At 43.1% G+C, this 24,801-nt stretch overlaps 1 protein-coding gene across 1 annotated transcript in view; it reads right to left on the bottom strand.

The window, feature by feature from the left end:
• Positions 1-24,470, bottom strand: part of tox3 (TOX high mobility group box family member 3) — a 37,956-nt gene extending 13,486 nt beyond the window's left edge. The window contains exons 1-2 of the mRNA XM_084013959.1: positions 24,198-24,470; positions 3,038-3,103 (exon numbers count right to left, since the gene is read on the bottom strand). Of these exons, the coding sequence (XP_083870085.1) occupies positions 3,038-3,103; positions 24,198-24,299 (168 nt within the window). The 5' untranslated portion in view covers positions 24,300-24,470. The remainder of the gene's footprint in view (positions 1-3,037; positions 3,104-24,197) is intronic.
• Positions 24,471-24,801: the final 331 nt, after the last annotated feature.

Here is a 24,801-nt window from a genome sequence, read left to right as displayed (position 1 = left end):
CATGGCACCCCTAATCAACATTATTTCAAATTTAGATCATTTGTAGTCCATTTCTACATATTTATAGTTCATTACATGTCTCTAATTTGATTGGGAAAGTAATGCGATACATCTGAGTGGAACACAATCTCTGTATACAGTATCCTTTTCCCTGAGGGAAGCAGTCAAGCTTTCTCTGCGAGGATGTATGCTTTACCGGGCGCACCAAGGTCATCTTATCTCATCCTCTAAGTGCAGAAGGTAAATGATACACCAGCCATCTAAACAGCAAACACAGGTCCGCTGTTCTTATGTGGAAGCATTCTGCCTCGAGCACAATACATATTGTTTTAAATATACACTATGTGTTGTGCAGACATATAGCAGCTGGATGTAAACAGGCTTCGATTTAGCTTTGAGGCATTTTGCAGTTGTGCTTATTATAGCAGAGGAGCTCTGATCTTTTTGAACCAAAAGTCAAATCCCAGACAAAAACGAAATCCTTTTCCCCATGTATTCGTCTTTCTTTTGAAGGAAGAAAGAGCACATACTTTCTCTTGTAAATGCAAAGTCCTACGCAACTAAAAACTTGCTAGGTCCTGCTGCTACAGTCTGGTACTGGTGTGACCAGTGGCTTATGGTTAGGGTTGCACAATTCATTGAATATTAACGGTGATCACGATGGCTTCCCATAATAAATTCTCAACTCTGCTGCATATCAAATCAAGGCGCTTCCTAAACTAACAGCCAGCCACCAGGGCGGCGATCAACATGTTTTGGCTTTGCTTTTTGGGAGATCCTATAGTGGTTTCCTTTATGAAAACTTTTGTCAATAAATAATCTTGATGAATAATCATCAATATTGATCAATAATCTATAAATTGGTTATAAGCTTGCAGCCCTACTCATGTTAGCAAACTTCAGATGGGTATTTCTTTAGTATTGCTGTATAACAAACATTAGTGAGTCAGTTCACTGACTTTATGACTACTTCGGGGCGACTCAGTTGGTAGAGTGGGTTGGCCATGTTCGGAGGGTCAGCGGTTCGATCCCCACCCTTGTCACTGTGTCAATGGTCGTGTCCTTGGGCAAGACACTTCGCCCAGCTTGCCTGGTGTGAATGTGTATGACTCTTGTATGTTTGAGGTGGTGGTTGGAGGGGCCGTAGGCGCAGAATGGCAGCCACGCCTTCGTCAGTCTGGGCGGCTGTGGCTACTATCGTAGTTTACTACCACCGGTATGACTGTGTGCATAATGGAACCTGGAACCCTGTCAGAGTGCTTTGAGTGTCTTGAAAAGCGGCATACAAATCCAATCCAACATTATTATTACTTGTCACTCTTACACCATGTAATGGTAGGTGAAACAACTGGACACTCACATTGCAATTTCTTCATGTAAAACAACAGGTGGTTTAGGAAACAAAAAAGGGATGCAAAAATGCAGCTAATTTACACAAAACAAATTCAATATTTACAGAATTTATGCAAATGCAGTCCGATAATTGAGTCCCAGTAATAACTCAATTCAGACATCACTCGAGAAGGTGTTTATGTAACAACCCTCCTGTTTGATTTGAAAACAACAGCAAAACCAAATGTGCTGGCATAAATTTAGCCTGCTGTCAAAGTGAGTTGTTCATCATGGAGCCCTCAAAACACACACTTCCCTTTTTGCACTGTACGCCCGGCCCATGGAGATTAATATAGCATTACAGTGGAGATGCTGTGACACCTCACAGTGGAAGTCAAATTAACCTTCCTTTAGCTTGGGTTGCAACAAACAATACTGTTGGCACTCCGAGAAAAGAAGAACCTATGATTAAGACTTCTTCTCTCTCTCTTAAAAGCACAATATGTGCTTTAACACTGGAAACAGTTGTTCCTTTTGATGGAATGCAAATTAAGTTGTTTTATTAAAAGAAAGAAAAAAAAACAGCCCATCCCCCTCACTCCCTGACTGTCTCACAGCTGGAGGTCAAGCGCTCTCCAAGCAGCTTGTGTCGGGCGTGCTCCCCGCTGCAGTGGGGGCCACGGCAGCACAGTGGATACGGAGGATGCACCCACTCGTTGCGATGGTGTGGGGGTAAAATCAACTTCTTACCGAACACTCTGTAGCTCCGTGAAGCGGCCACATTATGAACACTTCTGTCTCGGCGTGAATGTCACAGTTGCGTCCCCGACTGAAAACAATATAAGGTCAGCGGTGACACCGAGCTTGCTGTTTCGGAGCTGCGTAATGACGCTTTGCTGTGAGGTTTTGAATCCCCCCCCCCGCCGCCAAACTGGATGAGATTTGCCCGTTTGAACCACAGAGGATGATGGGTATTTTTGGTGTACTTGTCTCTAATGACAGGGCAGCGGAGTGGGTGGAGGGGGAATAGAGCGAGTAAATTTAGCACACTGTTAGGACTGCGATGGCTCGGAGAGGCGAGGTTATGTACCTCCAGAGGAACAGCCATTCTCTTCCCTCTCCACAGTACAGCACACAATTCACTTTATGTAAGTGCCGGCGGACGGAGAGTGAAGGAAATATAGGAGCCTCCTACGGGCGCCGTCGTTATGACTTTGAAAGAGATGGAGAGAACAGGTGTTCATAACCTCGGCTTTTCCCGGGATATCACTTCATCTTACAGAGTGCAGTGAAGACAATCACATCAGCATCAGCTCCCAGAAGTTACTTGTGAGACAATGCAGGGTGAGTCGGGCTCATCTTTCAGTAAGCTCATTGTCTTTTGTGGCTCTCGGGACGGCGTCGGCATTTGAGCAGGCGACGTTTTGAGGCAATAAAATAATGTTGCCTGTGACAAACATGGAGAAATTCAAATTGGAATTTATCATTATGGATGTTTCAGAGGGATTTACTGTGTGGAATATAGGGCTATATGATTTAGATATTGGCTCGCCAAACAGATAGTGAATCATGAACCCGAGAGAAATATGAAAAAGGTTTCATTTATATACATGACACCTGTACACTGTACTTAACTGTAGTTGTATTGAGAGTACCTCAAAGAGAACTTTAATATGGCAAAAAAAAAAAAGTAAAGTGTACTCACGTCACCGGCAGCGAGCAGAGCGCCGTTGGCTTCGGCCATGTTCATGTAGTTGTTGTTATTCTGGAACTGCAAGTGAAGAGGAGAAACACAAATCAGCCAACTAGCATCCACATAACATCCGATGCAGGTCGAGGTCTCGCCGTAAAACACAGCAGACGTCTGTCACTCAAACCGATTGTGATGATGTTTACACACTGGGGTTAACCCCTTTTTTTTCCTGCACGTGCACGTGCACATTCTGCCTTCTGCCATTATTGCGACATGACGAGAGGCGTGTGAGAGGGCCCAGGCCAATTCAACCCGGCGGTAATGAGAATCCGGGCCGGCTATTCAGCTCATATGGGATGGCAATTAAGGATATGTTTGCATCACAAAGCCATCAAGACGCGGTGGCAGGTTATTAACTTCAAATAAACTATGGGACAGGAGAGATGCTGAGGGGAAATAAGGAGGTAGAGAGAAGTGTTTAATATTGCTGGAGTATATTTTTGGGGTTAATGAGTGCTGTTTTTTTTTGTATCTAATTCACTTGGACCTGTCTCCATTCTCATGATGCATCTGAACATGAACGTACTCTGGATGCATTTACCTGTTAACATCAGAGTAATAACAGAAGATATAGTGCCACACTATAAAGACACACATTCACCACACTTAACATTAGTGTGCAGAGACAGCTGATAAGCTATTAAAACCCTGTACTTTGGGAAGAAATAACATGTTTTCACAACACACCCCGCCCTTTTCAAACCCACACACAGCCTGCTGGCAAAATGGCAGCCACTTCCTTTCTTTGGAGACACAGCCACGCTGACAGGTAGGAACAATGGGACATAGAATGAAGAATTATGGGCTAGCAGCTGGGCCCAGGAGCACAATGCACCTCTCTGTGAGTGAGGAGTGCAACACCCAGCCCACACGGCACTGGAGGAGAAACAGTCACAGGGTTTTTTTTTTTTTGCGCGTCTTTGCGAGGTTCCACCGAGAACACACATTTCCAACAAAGCTCGGCGGTAATCTCTTTTGTGTGTTTATTACAAAGTCACTCTCTTAAAACATTATGAGAGACGAGGAACTCCAATAGACAGAGGAGGGGGGGGAATAAATGGCTTCTTTTCCTCGCAGAAGCCAAACAATAGTGGAAACAAATTAAGATCAGAGCGAACTGAGAAGTGCATTAATATATTTTCTAGCCCTTTGTGTTTTTTTCTCCCTTCTCCTTTTCTTCTGAGTGGTTAGTATGCGAATGTAATTACCGAAAGAACTGCTGCTAATCAACTGCGAATGGTATCCATTAATTAGTCTATGCCCTGGAGAGAGAGAGGGGGGGGGAGAAAGAGAGAGAGAGAGAGACAGAGAGAGAGAGAGAGAGAGAGAGAGAGAGAGAGAGAGATCAGCAGCAATGTTAACAGTGTTACGCACCAATGAGAAGGGGATCCACAAGCTCCTTGCTAGCAGTTGCTGAAGCAGGTGGTTTGTGCCGTCTGGGCCTCCGGGGCCACCGTACCTGGAGCTTGCCCCACTAAACTATATCTGACTGGAACACTGTGGGGAGGTTTGCATGTTTGCACAAACACACACATGCAAATGTCGAAAAGACACACTCCCACACACCTCCGGTGAGTAACGTCTGTCAATAGCTAGCACGCGTTCACTTCCCAGCCGTGTGTAACTTTGAGACATGACATGGCCGGCTTACGTCAGCCACTCGGCTGGTAATTAACCTTACGCTGGGGCTTATCTGGGAAGTGTTACTCTGTCCCTCTTCTTCTTTTAGATAACAAATTGAAGTCTCAGAGATATCCTTCTCTATTCAAGCACTAGGAACATTGTTCTGATTGTGGGGGGAGATAGGGCGTCGTGTAGTGCTGTCTTCTGCACCCGTGTCTCTCTGCATGTGCAATACGATTTTTTTTTTTTTAAGAGCGAGCAGACAACTGCTCTTCTTTTGTAAATAGCTCTCTGAGACTTCAGGAATATAACCCAGAGGGATACCGACAGATCTGAAAATCTGTAAGCCACTTTTAATATAGATGCTTGTACACTTCCCTGCCTGCTTGTGTGAAAGAAAGCAAAGCTGTGAAATGTTTCTTAGCCTTTTCTCGGGGTTGCATGCAAACTTCATGGACACACATTTTTCAACTGAGTTCACTTGTCATGTTGCACGTCACCGGTTTCATGTGGACGACAACTTTTATGAGCATGTAGGTGTCTTTGAGGTATATGGTTGAAATGCATACTGTAAGCAAGGACGTTGGATCCATTAGAGAAAACACAATCAAAGTAAATCCGAGTGCTAATTAGTGGTGTGAAACTCCCATGGCTCTGTCTCTCTGAGTCATGTTTTATTGTGTTTCCGGGGCCCTTTAAGAACAGTTCCATATCTCCTCCGAGAACTGTGACTAACATCCCGAGAAATGTCCCCAGCCACCGGCGGTATCAATCTTCACCATTAAAAGCTGTACCACGTTGCATCGCAGGCCAGGGTCGGAGGCCCCGGCGGACAACCAGAGCAAGGAGTGGAGATTATTATTGTTATTCCCAATTCATTTTTTTTCAGGGAGGGGGGAGGGGTAAGGGGAGGGGGAGGCATTCTCCGCTCCTGTTCACAGCAGTGACGATTGAGTCAAATGCCAGATGAAATTAAGTGTGATTGGAGGGACCACGCAGCTAAAATGGGTCAGCGCAGACAAAGAAGGCTCTGCAATTAAAATGATGTGACGAGCTGGTTCGAGAGCTGCCGTGTGAAACAAACAACAAAACTATATTTCAGAAAAAATACAGAGAAGCAACATTAATGAAAAGTTTGAAAAATGCAAGAAGTGGAATTCCTGGACTTTTAGTAAAAATAAATGCACCTGAACGCAAGATGAACTGGCCTTGAGTATCTTAGTAAAGCACTACAGCAACAGCTCCACTGATGATACAAAAAAAGCAGATATGTTCTACTAGAAGGGATCCAAAGGGAAAAACATAGGAAAGAGTGTTTTTAAAGTAGCTGTGGGGTATCAGGCTTTTTATTAACAGAGTGAATTCTTGGTTAAAAAGGTGCTCTGTAATACGAGTCGCGCTAAGAGTCATAGAGTCAAGAGTCAGACATGGCTACATGGCAGAGCAAACACTGGGCACTCAGTGTTTTTATTTCTCCTTCTGCACCACCAGCACATTTCTTCAATAACTGTTTTACGGGAGAGAATTAAGAGCTTACATGGGCCCTGATCCCAACGTGAAAAGAGTCCACTGTCTGCATGATCGCAGGCACACAGCAAAACCAAGCAACCTCTGCAGTGTATGGGATGAATATTAATGTTGAAGTTTTACTGTAAAATGCACAGAACTGCCTCTCTTTTATGCAGTCAAATCAAGACATTACTCCAAGGACATTCCCTGAATCTACGTGAAAGTTTCTGTTATTCACAATCAGATTCTAAACCACCAACATTCATCCGACGATGTTATTTTGATGTTTGATCCCTCCCACACACGCACTTTAAATCCCAGTGCGGAAACATTTGTATGAACGAATGTCCAGTGGGAAATAAGGTGTTTTACAGCTATTATAGCAAACAAAATTATTTCAACCTCAGGGTGAACACAATATTGCACCAACATGACCCCATCTCACCCCAAATATGATGGAGTAACCACACAGATCCTATCAGCAAACATGAACCGGACAGCCGAGATCCACAGAATACATGGCTGAAGAGCCTTTGATAGCACAGCTGCCGGCTCCGCATGCATACAAATGGAAAATAAACATACACCAGGCCCATACCTCATCTGAACATCCAATACTGCTCTGTCAATGGTGATTAAATAAAAACAGAATGACGCGGGGGAAAACGCATGCTGACATGGCATTTTAGCATTAAAATGAAAATGAGATAAATCTGTAGTTTTCACATCCCCTTCAGGAGGGCTGTTCCTTGATTTTAAAAGTACGATCAAACGGTCGCAATATTAGTGCCGTCTGTCAGCAGGTAACCAAATTGGACACATTTTTCCTCCCTACTGAAAAACCACCAAACTAATTCAATCAAGAGCCCCGGCTTTTTCCAGAAACATCTCAACTGCTGACAAGCGATTTTACAGTTCGGCTTGAGCTCAGTAATCACAGCCTAGCATGTGTTCTCAGGAACATGACACTTGGGCTAATATGTTCTCCAGTGGCCTCCATAAAACGCCACAAAAAAACGCCGCAGTTAAAACTCAACCTCCAATCCTGGAGAAAAACCCCTGCAGTAATTTGCAATGTATTATATCATGCAATTTCCTTTAAAGCTTGGCCCACCACCAGGCATCTCATTCAGCAAAGGGGATCACAGACGCAAATGAGCATGCACCGCTTCTCCTCCTGCAAACCTGGTTAGGCTCTGCTGTAAGCCCTCTGTATAAAAAAAAAGAAAAAAAAAAAAGAAATCGTATCTTCTGATTCCCGAGGTCCCTGCTTGACAAATACGTGCTCATTTGCAACCCGATTCAGCATAAACTCTTCACAGCTACCTTCTCTGGTGATCACAAGGCCTATCCGCGGCCCAGCGGGCCGTCGCACACGCAGCGCCGGGGTCGACGTATATAGATGTACTTCCTCCTATCTGTGCGGCAGTCAATTTGTAAAGCGACTCCGCAAACACAGCATGTCCACGCAGTCGGCCTCGCAACCTGTGTTCTGATCTGCGTGGCGAATCGATTGGTAATTCAGTTTAAAGCTAAAATCATTACTCCCCGCAGCCCGGCACTGTCTTCCACCATTAGAACTGCTACTTCTCGATTGCATGAAGGTAGAAGCTGAGGAGGGAAGTTTATTGTAAGCATCTCACTCTTCCTCTGCCTCTCAGTGTGAGCAGTAGTGCAGAGGATCCAGGTCTTATCTGGGATCTGAATCAAGCTGATGACAGTTTTGTTCAGGCTGTTTACCTTCTCTCTGACCACTGTGGCTAGTGTCATAACAGCTTGCTTTGCTTTAGCAAACATAGACCTGGAGGACCAGTTTAATCCCTTGCAGTTATCCAAAACCTGCCACTAAAAGGCCATGCTTCCTGGTCCATGTTGCAAGCGTTTGATCAGAGTTAAACATGGATGAAATTTGGACTGTGGAAGATCATTAAAGTGCCTAAATAGGTGAGAGAAAAAAAACGTAGACCCAAATAGCAGAGCTCTTCTTTAAATTACTCTACATGCTTCGGTCACAGGGCACGAAACTACGTTTGCATATCCAACCAACATGACAAGCTTAACTATCAAAGTAAAAGGAAAATCTTAAAGCGATTTCACAGCTCAGCAAATATGCATTATACTTTTTTTTTCTCAAGCTACCCAGTCATTATGGGGAGTGTTGAAAGACAGTGAAAGGCGAACTACAGCTGGTGCATTCGGCATATTCCTCGGGGCAAAATTTATATTCAGCACAGACGCAGTGTACAAGAGAGATAACACGGAGACACAAACAGACCGGGGTGAAACAGCACATCTCGGAATTTCTTTTAAAGTGCTTGAGCGTGAGATTATTTGAGCTCACCGCGGCCATACGTACATTAGTTCAGGCAGAAAAAGCTCACCGTCTTCAGAAAAGTCAACTTCTGACGCGCGCTGCATTGTGGGAATCTGCTCGTATTATAACAAGTCAAAACACATGCTGTACTTTTTTTTTTAAGCAGTCACTTTGACTATTTCACTGAATACGAGAGAACACAAAACCAAAGTAATCTTCAGGTATGTGTTGTAATGTAATAATGGCTCTGCCAATTCAGAAGCTTGTGAGGCTGCAGAAGTGCTTTGAGCTAAATGCTAACATGGGGTTTAGCACGTCATGTTTGACTATGAATGTCTGTAAAACATTTCACGGTGATCCATCCAATAGTTACTGGAAGGAAAGCGGAGGACCAACTGACGGATCAACACTGCCATCCCTAGAGACATAATGCAAATGTGGCTAAGAATAACACAATTGTTCCTTCTCTCATTTATTAACATTTAAAAAAAAAATAATGCTAACATTCTAGGCTTCTCTGTCATCAGGTTTATGTGCAAATGTTGAGTCAACCGTGACAATACAGCATCCCTTTAACCCCATACTTTTGGAAGCATGACCACATCCAACACCGTGTTACACAATGGAGCTGGAATACACTGAGGTTCACCATAGCTGTGTTTTCTTAAAAGGCCTAGGACTAGCAAATGCTGCCAAAACAAAGATGGTCTTAGCATTTGTCATAATGGATCCATAGCCTGAGCCCAGAAGTCTCAATTCTATGCAGGTCAACATCCAACATCCCGTTTGTTTTTCTTCTTCCCTTTTTTCTTCAAGCTGTTGAGTCTGCTCTGTACTCTCAAGAGCAAATCCTAAAAGAAAGCACGAGCTAAATGGGGTTCCATCTTTGATCTGGCGGGGTGCAAAGCCATTGGCCGACAGCCACAAAGGAGCTTAGGCGGTGGAGAGGGCCTCAGAAACATGGTGTAGCTTTCTCACAATGGCTGCCGTTGCACGGACACACAGCTCTTGAGGAAGCAACATGAGAAAGACTTGGCTTGCTGGTGTTGTCTTGCTTTTTCAGCTAAGCCATGTCTCAAGGCTGTTTACTCTCAGCAGCTTTGAAGCGACTCCAACTCTAGATGGTATCAGAGGTGTGGATTTTAGCCGAGCTTACTCTTGCTCTGCTCGCCATTCTTCGCTGCAGAGCGAGAGGTTGCTGTGGGGTTAAGGAGGCTAATAACTAAAAAAAAAAAAATGACATGGTTACATTTCGTACACGAGGAAAAACAGCTCGCGGCCCACTGGAACCGGGTTCGTTTTTTGGTGGTGGCGAGTGTGATGGTTGTGCTCTTCGGTTTGTTGGACAGCCATGAGATCTGGTACTTGGATCCACATAAAGCTTTATTGAAAGCCGTTGGGAGTGGAGTCCTCTCTTATTGCTCCGGCAGCACAGATGCATTTTTCTATTCCCTGTACTGCCGTTACTGGTTAATACACTCATTATAACTGGCTGTGGGAATGTGCACAGTCAAGAGCTTTCAGTGATGGACTCCACACAGTCCTTGATTTCCCATCTCGTAATGGCAGGAAGGGGAATTTGGGTTCAAATTGGGGAGATAACATGTATTTAAATCAAGGTAATGAAAGCAACAACATCAAGATGCTCAAATCAGTAAAAGCCTTGATGCACAGTAAAGCATCCTCATTGCCCTAATGGCTTGCCTGGTTTTGTTTCACTCATTTCCAAGCTCAAAATCAGAAGATAAAATCCTAATATAAATCCTTAAAATTATACAGTTCAATTCTCATAGGTACCGATGAGTGTAGTTGGATGTTTAATCCACAGTTTCTTTGTCTCTTTCACTTATTTACTGATTAGAACATCAAAGTCCAGTCGTGGATTACAAAAACCCTCCCGTGTGTGGGCAGTCCCAATATTTCCAAAGTTGGTGTGTAACCTGTGTCTTTTCTGTTATTCTTACCATAAGCCCACAGTAAGCACAAACTGAACAGTTGTTCAATCTCTATAAATCTGAAAAACACAAACTGCTGAGCAGTGACTCATATATCAGTCTATTATATACTACAGGGCTGACTGTATTAAACAAATGGCTAGGCCTGCAGCTGGAAAAAAAAAAGAAAAAAAAAGAGAGGCAATATAGAGAGAGCAGAGGTTATTGTCTAATTTAAATCTTGGCAGCTTTCCCAGAGCTGTACCACATTCCAATTTGTGGCTGTGTTGCTTGGCGCTACTAACAGAGGTCCGGCTGCAAATACTCTCGGGCTCCTCTCCAGAAATGTGTCTCCAAACTGACAATCAACAAGTTGGCAGAGATTAACGATTAATGATAGGGGCATATTAGGTGAGATAATGAAGATGCACACATATAGAAGTACACCCCTCCTCCGCGGTTGCAATAATGCATCTCTAATCATTATGACCTGATGTGCTACATACAAAAGGCTCATAAAAAAAAGCCAGTGCATTGTGCCTGTAATGTCTCTGCGCTCCGTAATGAAATAGCAGCTGGAAAAGACATCTGTGAACACATAGTAGTTACAGAATGGTTGAGCGGGCTCTTCGACGCAATTAGCTATTTCAAGCATTTTCTTCTCGGCACACTATTGTCCGTTCATCTGGTGGATTGACAGCCCACCAGGACATCATTAGCGAAACCTGACGGCTGTTGAGCTGCAGACATTGTTTTCCCTGTGACGGCGAACCATCAGGCTAAGTGCTTCACTAATGTTTTTAACAGTATTTAAACTCAAAAATGTCACTTTAACATTTCCCCCGCTTCAAACGCAGCGCCAGATTAAGATACCAGCTTTGAATAATTACAAACACTGAGCTTCAACTTTGATTCCATATCATTGCTCTGACATTTAAAGAGATTCAGAACAAAGACGTTACACATCTTTTAGGCATAACGCAAAAAAAAGAAAAAATGGTTTCCTTTCCTCTGTGTGAAATGACAGGTTTGGAGATCAAAGTCAGACAGAATCCTGGAGGTCTGCTGTGCAATGAAGCGATGCCTTTTTAAGAGAACACAGTAAGTCAGCAAAGTGCTCACACGGAGACAGAAAAAGAAATATATGCAAAAATCTTTTCTGTCGATGACACTTGTCAGTGTGTGGCCAATCAAATGCAACTATTTTCTCCATGCTGGATTTTCCTATTGATGCTATCAGACAAGTGCAAATCCATTTGTTACACTCTCATGTACATTAAATACACACCGCAGACTGTACATCAAATCATGTACGCAAACAAACGGCTCATAGTGTCCTGTGGGTGTGGTTTGACGTATTCCTCCGACATTACCGTGTACAAGAAAATAACCCTGAATCTGTCTAGAAAATAACCATAGACATTGTATTTGTACACCCCCCCCCCCCCCCCCCCCCCAACAGCTGTATTGATTTCCTCCTTTGACCACAGCTCCCTCCGAGAAGATTGTATCCCATCTCCAGTGTAAGCGACTAAAAAAAAAAGGGGGGGGGGGGGGGGGAGGGGGGTCACTGACATTTTCAGTATTTGAGCCTTGACCTCTATTTTAGGACCATGCTGTGAGTTTCTCCACTGAAATAAATGAGAGCAGGGCACAGTGTGCTCTGCCCTCACACCTTCCTCTCCACGTTTTCCCATCACTCTTCATTTGTCTTCATTAGGCCCGTGTTTGAGCCGCTTCTCCAATCCTCTGCCAGTATAAATAGTCCGCAGAGGGCATCGGAACATGTGATATTGCAGCTGTAAGAACATAGTCTAAAATATGTGCAAAAGATCCGGGATTGAGCCAGTTCATCAACATATAAACAAAGCCAATGACAGAAATCAGGGATATCAACAGGGGGCGCCACGGTGGAATTACGGGCTGCAGCTGTGAGTCGAAGTGAGAAACAGAATTCCCACCGTCAACTTGTCATCAGCTAATTCACCTGGAGCCAGAGGAGGGAGATTCTCTGGACACATAGGGAGAGTTAATCTCTTCATTCATCTTTGCTAAAGAGATCGACCCAATTAGCTTGCCTCATTGACTGACAGCCCTTGTGTTTGCTTTTCTCTTCGACTCCCCCCCCCTTCTTAAATCCAGGAGTTATGCAGTTTATACTGGCTCCAGCTGAAGGCCTCTAAAATCATTTGAGGGAACTGTACAACGGTAAAATAATCATGATGTCTTTATTCAAATCTGTCGAGTCTGAAATATTCACCACTGCAATTTGCTGTGACTGATTAGCCAATGGAAGGGTTGCTTGGGGATAGCTCTCCAGAGTTCGGTAATTGAGCGGATTTGACTTGGGAGAGGGGTATTTTTTTCTGCTGATAGCTACACACATTCCTCTTTTTAATGTACTTTGCTTTTTTTAGCCTCTCCTCAGAGCCAGCGCACATCGGAATTATGACGCTTGCAGAAACAGCAGTATGTAGGACAGTTCGTGTTTTTCAATTGCTGTCCCCAGAAAATGTGATTCCACATCTGATGATTTACCACATCAGTGTGTCTGGCTGTAGCCCAGAGACCAGTCAGTGGTAGTTGGCCCGGGCACGGCGGAGCTGTCAGATCTAGAAACGCACAGATCAGGGACGACAATGGCCCAGAGGACCGCCACAGTGGCCTCTGACATCCCACAATACGCACAATATAGAGAACGTTGATGTGAATATCTGTGGGCCAATATTCATATGTAGCAAAAGATATGAAAACTTAAAATGCTACATAGATATTTTGCTAAATATGAAATGAAATATAGAATTTGGTGTCTTTTAGATCTCTTGGGGGGAAAGCAAAGTAACTATAGTGACAATAATTATCTTATGAACTAATTTAATTGGTACTAGCCCTCATTCAAGTCAAAAAAAGTTAAACAACAAGAAATTACAGATACATGCTTCTCGTCTTATTAGTAGCATGTGGTGGCTAATGTTAGCGCATTGTTGTTTGACTGATGTTAGCAAGTTTGTTTGCTGAATTTATGACTCTTTACATCTACCATTATTTCGTCATTTCCATTAGTTGTCACTTGTTTTAAACAGCTGACACAACATTTAAATGAAAATCCCCCTTGCGCCGTAATTATCATACCCAATAAAAACATAATAAGTGGTATATAATAAGTGGTGACCTGTGACAGCTTGACAAAAGTACGGTTGTATTCTGTAGCTGGCACATACATACAGGCAAGGCTTAAAAAAGGGATCAAAGCCATCAAATAATAAGCTGTTTCATTATAATCCTGTATGGGTAATTATGAGATTAATATGTCAGTGCTGAGTTTTGGCAGGTTGTGCAGCCAGAAAAAGGTTATATTTACCATAGTCCTTGTGTGCCACAATGCACTGAAAACAGCTTTCTTTCACATTAAATCTCATTTATATTGTACAGAGAAAAAGAGAGCTCCACTAATGCTCTGGGGCATGATTTGTCATTGTTATTCAGTGCTTCCTCACCTACACTTAAAACATGATCCTTCTGGATTTTAATTAAGCACCAAGGTACCTCCCAGGGGGGTTCTGGCTTGGCAAAGGAAACTACTTTGATTTATGTACTACTTTGTTGTCCCTGCATGAAGCTTGCCTGTTATGAGAGACTGTGGTGATGAATGAAAGAAGGGGACAATTATTCTTATTTGTTAATTACTTCCTGTTGGGCACGTCTGACAACAGCCCCAATAGTGAAGCTGAACACAGCTGTCTCCCTCCTCACCTCGACCATCAAACACAAACCACTGCTGTGTAAACTGGGAATCTTACTGTAAGCTGGGAACACGTTCATACACGTTAAATATGGTGACGAAATGCCGCTAAAATCAACATAAGCGGACATGATCAGTGTGCTCAGCATGCCAACATGATACATCTCTGGAAGCGTTTCCATGTACCCTCCCTCCCGTGCAGCAACAAATAGCACAAATCAGCAAATTACTTAAAAAAGAAATAAAAAAACAGCACTCATTTGCACAACATTATGCCAATGGCGACTGAATTCAAACACATTTTAACTGGCTGTTAGATCATAATTATCAGCAAACATCTTGGCAGTTTAAAACAACTCCTAAAGCAGAAGTGTACATATTGGTCAATTATCCATAAGCGTCTCATTCATCTGGTTACAGTTTACTTTTAGTGCTCCATAGAGATATTGTACAGTGATTCGTGAGGGGGGGAGAAGAAAAACATCCCCGTTTTTATCCTGTGAGAAGTCAAACATCTCAGATAGATGGACATGCAGCATATTCCAAGCTGTGTTCACATGCCCGACATCCCAAAAGTATTACACTCGTTAGCCAAAGCTAATACTGCCGTTTCTCTTTCTAGACAGGTATTACTTATTCAGTAATCGTATAGCGTGGACGGCAGCCAGTTTTCAATATGAAACTTTTAAGTATTGGCAGGAGTACAATCCGGACTACCCAGGTGTACAGTACGCAGCTGTTTGTAATAAAAGACCACATGCCCTGCAATAACAGATTATTGTCTGAACATTATTACATCACTTACAAGTATTTGTCATCTGTTTTTTTCTTCTTCATGCAATCTGGTTACAAAAGCAGTAGAGCTGTTGATTTCTCCGAGTATCACTTCATTGTACTCAGTGTGAAAACCACCTGGCGTGCTGTGCCACACGTCCACATTGACAAATCAAAACAGTAGATGAAAGCGAAGATGGTCATCCAACCTCAGTGACACGAGAACGGTTCCAGAGACAGACCTCGTATAAAAAGGTTCTGCTCCCCGAGATGTGTATCAGAAGGTAATGGAGTCTCAAAACTACAGGGGTGCTGCAGGATCGCTACGATTAGCTCGTGGAACTGCTGAAGGTCACCACTGCTGAGCTGAGCAGCCACAAGCCCTCATAAAACCATGCAGCGTATCATTATTTTCAAAGTGTTTCATTATGGACGGTTAACCTTGGCTAACTCCGACCTCACACTTTAATCAGCTGCCTGTAATGCCTTTGAAACAGTGTAATCATTCAACTGCTTTTCTTGTTTATCAGCAGGAGGGACACAAATGTTGCAGAGGCTATTTAAAAATAAAATGGGAGAAATCCCTTTTTCGCGAGGCGATGCAGGTATTTGAAAAGTGACGCCGCGATGTCAGAACCTCCACCGACGCGGAGCTAGATCGGTTTCCGTGGAAGGAATGTCATTTGAAAAGAATCATCAATGGCAGTCCAGGCAGAGAGAGAGAGGCTGCCAAGGCTGAGGCCTCACAGACCGTAATCATGTTTCTACTTCTGCCATCCCACACTGCGACCACATGTCCACGAGCCAGCAGCAACACACACACATCACAATAAACAAGGACATGCTGTGAATGAGCCTCGACTTCAACTCCCCGAAAAAATATCTGAAGTCTGCTCAACAATTTCACGGACCCTGGATTCATGATGCCAGTCGAGCTTTGGACCTATATTATATGACTTTTTGATCACGCGACTTGAATCAAAACCAGACATGATTCATGAATACTGCATGATTTTTTTCATCTAACGGGAAATCTGACAAGAAGAATCCTCGAAGCGGTGATACTTCAGTAACATGTTGAGAGCTTCGCTTGTTCAAATGATGATAATTGTTGGGCAAATACGGCCAAAAGGATGATGTAAGAGCGGTGTCATGCATCATTAGTGTTTTAAAAAAAAGAAAATGTCTTCTCTGGAGAACATCTTGTATTTGTCTTCCTGACAATAAACCAAAGCATGATTAACATTTGTTTGGGTATGTTTAGGCTACTCGAAGGCCTTGGTTGAAGAAAAAGATTATGATCTTAGACCAATATTCTCAGGTTTACACAAAGACAAAAGGTTTGTTTAATGATGAGAAACTGTAGATATTGTTGTGAAATGACTGGTACATTTTTAATTGCTTGCAGAATAACCTTTTTTTTTTACATGAACATGGATATAAAGCATCTCTTACAAGGAGTTGGTAAGACATAAAGGGCAAACATACTCCTCTAAGAACAGCTGTTTTATTCCCCTCTGGGACTTTATGGTTCAGCTACACATTCCTCCATCAAGTGCACTGTATTGAGATCTTTGATACCATCATGAACTTGAATTACGGCAACAAAGCAAAAAAAGTACATGCCAGGGAATATGGGTCTAATGCATGTGTATTAAATATCCAATCAAACCGGGGCAGGGTGAGATGGCAGTTTTCCAACCTGAGGAGACTATTAAAGCTCATTTAGATGGCGGGTGGAGGGGGGAGGGGTTTATAGGCTGCGGTATTATTCCTATGCTAGAGTAACTGCTGAGATAGACATTAAAATTATCCAACAGCCACAAACAGACTTAATGTTCGAGAAGGATGAGCACATGTGCCAGCATGAATGGAAGCGAGCAAAAACAGGGGAACAAAACTGTCCCTGTAAGCAACAAACACATCAGTGCGTGTTTCAAAATGAAGCTTACATGTGTTGTATAACAAACAGGTTGTATTTGAATGGGCGTTTCTTGAATTTCGTGCCAATCGGCTCCAACGTGCCATCTATTCAACGGTTTAATAAAAAATAAGTTGTACCCCCCCCCCCCCTCCATTATTTAAGCTCTTTGTTCAACCGGTCTGAGGGATATTTGCACACCTGCTACTATTGTGAGTCCTTTTAGTGCAACCCAGTAACACACTGCATTATGGGAATGTATTGCATAGAAAGGGGGGAGGGGTAGATTAATCACACGGCATAGTGTGTACCACGACACACACACCTGCAGCACCTTGCACCTCTAATGAGGAACACATTCACATTCAACGGTGACTCATATTTCTATGACTGGGCTGCTTTAGTCAGAAGGTTCACAGCTAAACTGGAGAGAAGAAATCCAACACTCAGACATTCATTCTTGCCTAATTTGTGTGTCACAGGAATAATATCTACATTTTGAAATCAAGATGTTCTGCATTCGCCCTTTTGGTAGCTGACGTTAAAAGTAAACAGGAAGTATAGCTGGGAGGAGAATGTCTAATATAGAGATAGCAGCAATGAATCAACGAGTGCAGCCTCGAAAATATTACCCATAAGGAGGACAGTGTGCTGCTTGAAAAGACCTGAGGAGAAGGGCTTAAGTCAAGCAAAGTCAAGTTAAAAGGGAAACAGCTGGATGTTTTTGATACAGTCTGTGAGCCCATTAAGAGAATTGGACATTAGATCTATGAAACATGGAACGGCTGCCTCTCTGGAAAAAGCCTCAGAACCGAATGTGTCTCAACAGCGAGGCTAACCACTAAAGGGACAACATTTATTGAACCAACCAGAAGTGATTGACTGGTCCTTTTGAAAACTGCTTAATTCACGGTAAAAGCGTTTTTCTCAGGGACAGGGAGTTTTTCCCCCCTTTCCTTTTAATAACTCTGCAAGGTTGAGGCTGTCAAAGATGTAGTGAGCCAAAACCAGATAAAAACAGTTCATCATGGTGGAAAATATATATCTTGTTGTGAGGGGTGCTTTGATTCAAAAGGGGCACAGCACTCACACAAATAACAAGACTTCAAACTCACAACAGGAGGTACGTTTTACTTTTGACCGAACAAGATGAACTCACCCAAACTGTAGATTTACTAGCATGTCAGGGACGTGTATACAATTTAGCAAAACTAGAGTAACTGAAGTGCTTTCGGTACTCGAGTCAAGAGGCATCGCGACCTAATTTATCATCACAAAAAAAAAATGTTTAAATAGGTTTGTCTAATGTCACACATCTTTGCAATTGAAGGGAAGATTTCTCTTTTATGCTATATATGGTTTAATCATCACAGAAATGAATTAAACGCTGGAATTATTACGATCATGTTTCATGTGCACCACAAAGACGTATCAAATAATTACATAGTTTGGAGAAAAGTAATTAAAAGGCAAGTAGTTATGTTAATTGAGGAATAGATTTTTACTTTACTGCATATAAAGTCTCTGCTGAGATGGGGGGAGGGGGGGGGGGGGGGGCGAAAGGGACAAAAATGTTTATTTACACTACATTTAAAATCACTAGACACTAAACACTTTAAGCACCATGACTGAAAAAACACTTTTCTTTTCTTGACTTTGGATGTCATAATAAATCACCTTTCCTCAGGCACTTACATGGTTTGGGGGATGATGTAGCGATATTGTGTACGTGATCAAAATCCAGTAACAAATGTGCCTCTCCTGTGGGTTCATCCGCTTTGCATCACAGGAATAAATGTTTTCTGACACAGCCACGCGGCTACAAATAGTTACTGTTCTTTTATACCGGATCACAACCTGAGACTGACTCAGTACATCGCCATGTTCTTTGTCTACAAGTCCTATCAGGAGGACACATGATGCCCGCTGGGTCCATAATCCACTGGTTGAGAATAAAAAAACATAAGAGTGTGAGGTCTTGCCTAAATGAGCCACGCTGAGTAATGTACACTGGGATGTAATGAAGTGGATTTATGAGCAGTGATGGCAGGATTACAGAAGGGTTTTTTTTACGAGTGCTGATCTGGGTAATGGTCTATGTCTGCCTAAGATTTCAGGGCCTTTCTTGTATCCACCTCATAAACAAAGCAGACAACCTGGTCTTATGTTTCCCACAGGTTCAGACTGTTGGTTCGGATCATCAGATTATGCCGGTAAAACAAGTTGCAATAAGCAGAAACAAACTCGACGGGACATGGTGTGCCACAGGGATCAGAAACTATCCGGCTAATGGTTTAATACAAGGCTGCTGCAGCAGGGTCGCTTCTCATAAAAGTCAGTTTTCATAAACATGATAAAGTTTCCACAGATATGTCTCTGTTTCTACCGCTATCATCAGATCCTGTCAGTGTTGAGACATCCTGCAGGAATTAACAAAAATGTTAACATCTGCCCTGTGGAGAAACACGTGTAGTGCAGTTTGTCAAACAGACTAGTCATTCTTAAAAAGGGCAGGGACTCGGAGTACAGCGTGTCTTTCGAGCGTGGGCAGACTAAAAATAACACCGTCTAATCTCAGTGGGAAAATTAGGGTTTTTCAATAAATCTGTTGAACTCCACCTCCTGACAAGCTACAATTAAAAAACTCGGCAAGAAGAACACATCGCTTATTCACTTCTTGGACATTCAAACATTTAACATGCACCTTGAAGTCATATCCATCAACTGCTTGAGTTTGACAAAGCAGACAGCCCCCCCCAACACACACACACACACACACACACACACACACACACACACACACACACACACACACACACACACACACACACACACACACACACACACACACACACACACACACACACACAGAGCTGTGTTTGGATATGTTTAGAATGTGTGTGATGAAATGGCACCAGCTGTGTACACTGGAGAGATGCCCCCCCCCCTCCCCCCGAGCAGAGTGTTAACCCCTTCCCAACCGATGAAGCAAAAAGGACAGCAAAGACAAAAGAGGCCTGGCCCACGATGGTTTGGACACAATAAGACATTACTGATCAGGGTCTGTTGCTAAAGGAACAGTAAATTCACTGAGGTCCTTCTCGGAGTTCTGTTAAATCGTTGTTGTTTTTCATTTCTCCGTATGCATGGGTCAGCAGGGCCAACGTGAACCGTGAGGAGGCTTCTGTTTCACCTACTACACCACATTTTTACAGGCTCAATAAAAGCCTGATAATTGCAGCTACAGCCCTACATCATCAAGTCAAGTCTTATAGTCTGCAACAACTTCCTTATTATTGTTTTTACAGCACAGTTAGACTTTCATATCGTGAGAGGACGATGAAAAACAAAGAAAATGGTAAACACATTCTCCGGTGCTTTATCTTGTTCCGTTTACAAAAGTCCCTTATTATGAAGTTGTGATCCGTCAAATTCAGACCTGGTTAAGTTGGTGACACCCGTGGTTGCCTTGGTAACAGCAAGTGCTTTTAGTACAACACCAAAAAAAGCAACTGGAGCATCTACTTTCTTAGGAGATACAACAAAAGAGCAACTGATTCATTTGTTTACAACGCAACCAGCCAAACCATTAAACTTTGATTTAATATAGAAGTCGGTTGATAATAATTACAACTTCAAGCTGATTTCATGGTTGAACGTTGCACCGGTAGTCGTCCACAACAGCGGGGCATAGCAGAGCAGGGGAGTTGGTGGTGAGCAGCCTGTTGCTGCCTGCAGCTCACTGAAAACCGTGTTGAAAATGACCTCATTCCTTTTTTTAATCTTTTATGTGTTGTCATGATAATGGAATTTCTAACTTCAATAGAAAACCTTGAAAAATACTGTTTTAAAAATTGACACAATATCACAGAGAATAAATTTGAGATTTTTGTCTAACTAAACAGCAGCCGTGTAACGATGCTGTGAAAAACTAGTATTCAAACCATTTCAAATATTCACTATTGGTGTGTATGAACACTTAGATATGTTTGACAACATTGTTGTAGACACATTTTGTATGTATTTTTTCAAATCCAGTGCAGGAATGGGCCATTACCAATGAAACCTACTATTTCCTGAGGTAATGGATGTAACTGAATGTCTAACTGCCGACCAGAAACGGTCCCCCAAAAAAAGGGTTTTGATTTCATGAAAGTCTGAAGGTTCATATCTCGAAGTCAAAAGAAGGTAAAACTTGCCTGTTGAAATGTTTTGCTAAGCACGAAAGCTGCATACCCCTCACAGCGCTCATCAATAACACAGTGGGGTCACACAGGACTTTAGTGTGCACCTTTCCATCTACAATGTCCTATGAAGCTATCCGTACATACGTTCTGCAGTGGTACCATTAAAATCCACAGATGTGTGGTCAGTTCCCAAAGAATTATGAGGTCTCAGTGGTGCTGGTATTAGTTTTGCAAATAAACCTCGAGTGATATCAAGCAGTGCAGGTGAAGAGTTTGTATTAACATCTGTTGGCAATTTCAGTCTCTGTGCCTGGAGGTAATGAAAGCCCCACTCTAAATGGTTACTGTATCTGAAACATTATTAAACTTTAAAAAGGGAAAAAAACAGACCAGATGGCCATAAATAAAGGGAATAACACTGAGTCCATTTCATGAAACCATTAAAGTCAATCACATTTGACTCTTACAAAATACCCAAAACACGGTCAAAATGCAAACAGCTCCTTGTCTTTGGGTTTGATGCCGTGTTTGACTGAGGATCTCGTCCAGAAAAAACACCTGAACCGTCTCGCATCGCTGGCATCACCGAGAAGAAAATGCACAAATAAAGGACTTGATGCCAATGCATTCATTTCTAGTTGTCTAAACTTTAAAAAAGGGCAGCTCTTTTATTTTTACCGACTACAACAAGGTGTTCTTAACACGAGCCAAAGAGCCGGTTAAACTAGAGTCATTATCACAGATGAATTGAAAACGTCGCAACTTGAAGTGACAACCAATCAGTAAAAGTATGGAGCGCGGCAGGTGTGCCCTTGAGCATAGCTGATAAGTGTTCAGCCTTAAAGTAAATGCAGTTTAAGAGAAGCAGAACCATGCTGTGACAGCCCTGTACCCCCACACTCTGCTTTTAATGGCAATAACTCAGGAAAATAAACCTTTACATTTGATGTAAAGAGAGTTTTTGAGAAAGGAACATTAAATTCCACCAGATAACAGCAAGTGATCTTTCTTGAAATTATTTTGTACATATTCTTCAGCTGTGTGAAGTGTTTCTCATCGGCACCACTGTTTTCTCCTTCATCTCATTGCCAGAAAAAACAGGCAGCTTCATTAGTCATGACTGCAGCACCTAATTAAGTTTGTGCCACTCGTTTGGATTTTTTTTTGTAAATTTAAAAGATTCTCTGATGTTTCAAAGTGCCTCTGGGCCCTTATGTCTCCGTTGTCATTAAAATTGAACATTTCCTGTGCCAGCGTTTTGAGAGGGTATTGCCTAGTTTCAAATCAAAACTGTGAATCTCGTGGAAGTTTTTTTTTTTTTTTTGCCGCTTGCAAAAAGGTGCTGTGACAGCCTATAAATAGATTAAAAAAAGTAATGCCTCAGTTCTGTGGGACTTGTAAGCATGCCACATCTTTTGGATGACTAAATGCTCCGCATTGTGCTACCTTTCACCAAGCTGATTCAAATAAATTGGAGGCTTATTTGAAAGATGCATGCGAGAGAGCCTATTTGTTCACCATGGAAAGGCATTGTAATTAGCATGAAATGCATGCTTTGTACTCTCCCTCTCTCTCCAGCATCACTGGTGGAGATACTGGATAAGCACCTTCACACCACCCTCCCTCCAGCTCTCTGGCCTCCTTTTGCATTGTGGCCAATTACTGGTACAGATGGAAAATTTCACTTGACCCGGGGAATTTTATGAGGAAAATAAATAAAAAATTGCAATTCGACTCTTACGCCGATTCAAAGCAATGTAGTTAAAATTTCTCAGGGCTGATGAAGACATGATGAAATTGGGCACATATGACAAGTTGGCCACATGACAAAAGAGCTGATGAAACAGTGAGACAAACCTGGTAACTGTTTAGAGCAGCATCAGATTGCAAGGGCAAACAGCACTATAGGGCTGAATACATTTGGGGGGAGGAGGGGGTGGTGTGTGTGTGTGTGTGTGTGTGTGTGTGTGTGTGTGTGTGTGTGTGTGTGTGTGTGTGTGCGAGGAGGGGTGGGGGATGTGGAGGCTGCCATTGTTTAAACTTTGTAAAAAAAAAAAGAAGAAAACAAAAAAGAAACAGCATGCTGCAGTTGTGTCATTAATCTGTCAAATTGTTGTCCCCCTCTTGCTGGGAGTCACGCTCCTGGTGGATAACGGGGCCGAATAGTTCAAGTGTCGCACCGCTGAAAGCATATCACAAAGTATCATCCGTGTTCTTCACGTAACCTCTGCCTCCTTGCGTATAAGAGTGAATAAACTCATCATACCTCAGCAATGTTAGAAACGGGTGTTTGCAGAGGCTGCAGATGAGAACAAACAATGCAGGAAACAGGCCGTCTAAGCTGGCAGCGAGCAGATACAACTGTGTTGTTGCATCATGTGGCTGCCAATTAGCATGACAGTCTGATTTCATGTTAAAGATAAGTGCACAACAATGCTGACAGTGAATGCATCCACACTTAACATATTTAAGCTTAACAGTTTGCACGCTTGTGTTTCTGCATAGAGCTGTAAAGTTCATTTTCCACTATCTCCAAGAGCGATCAACAGCAAAGCATGGTGTGCTGGAGCTTTATTTTAACATTGTAAATAAAGTTGCAATGAGTGGGAATGGGGAGGGTTGACATGTCAAAATGGTAAACAAGTGAGTGCTTTACGTTGAATGGGGTCTTGTAGCAGGATCACAGTCCAGCACAGCAGTTCGAATTTGACAGTCACATCTTACTTTCATCTCGATCTAACGTCTACTGTAATGTAGATCGCTGATGCAACGCAACATCACCGATGTCTAGCAACGTGCAACCGTGACCGCGGTGACCATGGTGCTCATCACTTACGGTGAGAGTTTTAGCTGGACAATAAAAAAAGAAGAAGAAAAAGTAGCAACTGTGTAACCCCGCTGCACTTGTCGCGTGCTCTTCTCGTTACTAAAACACGAGAGTAAAAGTTTGGGGCGTGTTAATTAAGCGACTCCGGAAAGACATAATTGCTTAACTTAATATCGGATGTTCACTCATTGAGACTGGTGGTGTCCATGCACACACACACAACAGCAAAACTAGACAACAGCAACACAACAGGCGGTAAGGAGGGGGGTGGGTTGTGTTACCTTATTGAAGTTGTAGTAGCCCAAACAGTGGGCAAAATCCAGGTTCGGCGGTTCTCCTGGAATAGCATTCCCACCAGCCGTCGGGTAAAATCGTACATCCATGGTGCGTGAGGGAGCCGCGCGTTGCTGTAGCCGCAACGTTAGCCTGACTCTGCGCGGAGATCAATTTGTTTCTGCCGTTTACAATCCCAGCGCACACAGACAGAGAGAGAGCGAGAGAGAGAGGGGGGGGGGAGAGGCGGTGAAACTGACCCAAGCTTTGTTGGGTGGTGGTAGTGGGGTGAATGAGACAGTTTTTTTAGAGAGGGTGGGTGGGGTTGGGGTAAAGGGGGGGAAAGTTTTGATATTCCTCTTCTACACCCGGTTCAGCCGCTTCATCTCCGAGGAAGCCCACGTGAAGGTCGGACCGGACCGAGTAGAAGCTGTCCGTCAAGCAGCGGTGGACGCCGTGTGCTCGTGCATTTACACACAGCAGCTGCTGCTGCTGCTGCCGCTGCTGTATACAAAGAAGCCACGAGACCGGCGACCGAGAGCGTGGGTCCACCTTCTTTTCCCCCTCCTCCTCCCCCCTCCACCACCACCCCCTCTCCGGACGCCGACCACA

This window comes from Eutrigla gurnardus, assembly GCF_963514095.1.
Source record: "Eutrigla gurnardus genome assembly, chromosome: 1".
Classification (NCBI taxonomy): domain Eukaryota; kingdom Metazoa; phylum Chordata; class Actinopteri; order Perciformes; family Triglidae; genus Eutrigla; species Eutrigla gurnardus.
This window is presented reverse-complemented; position numbering and strand designations above follow the sequence as displayed.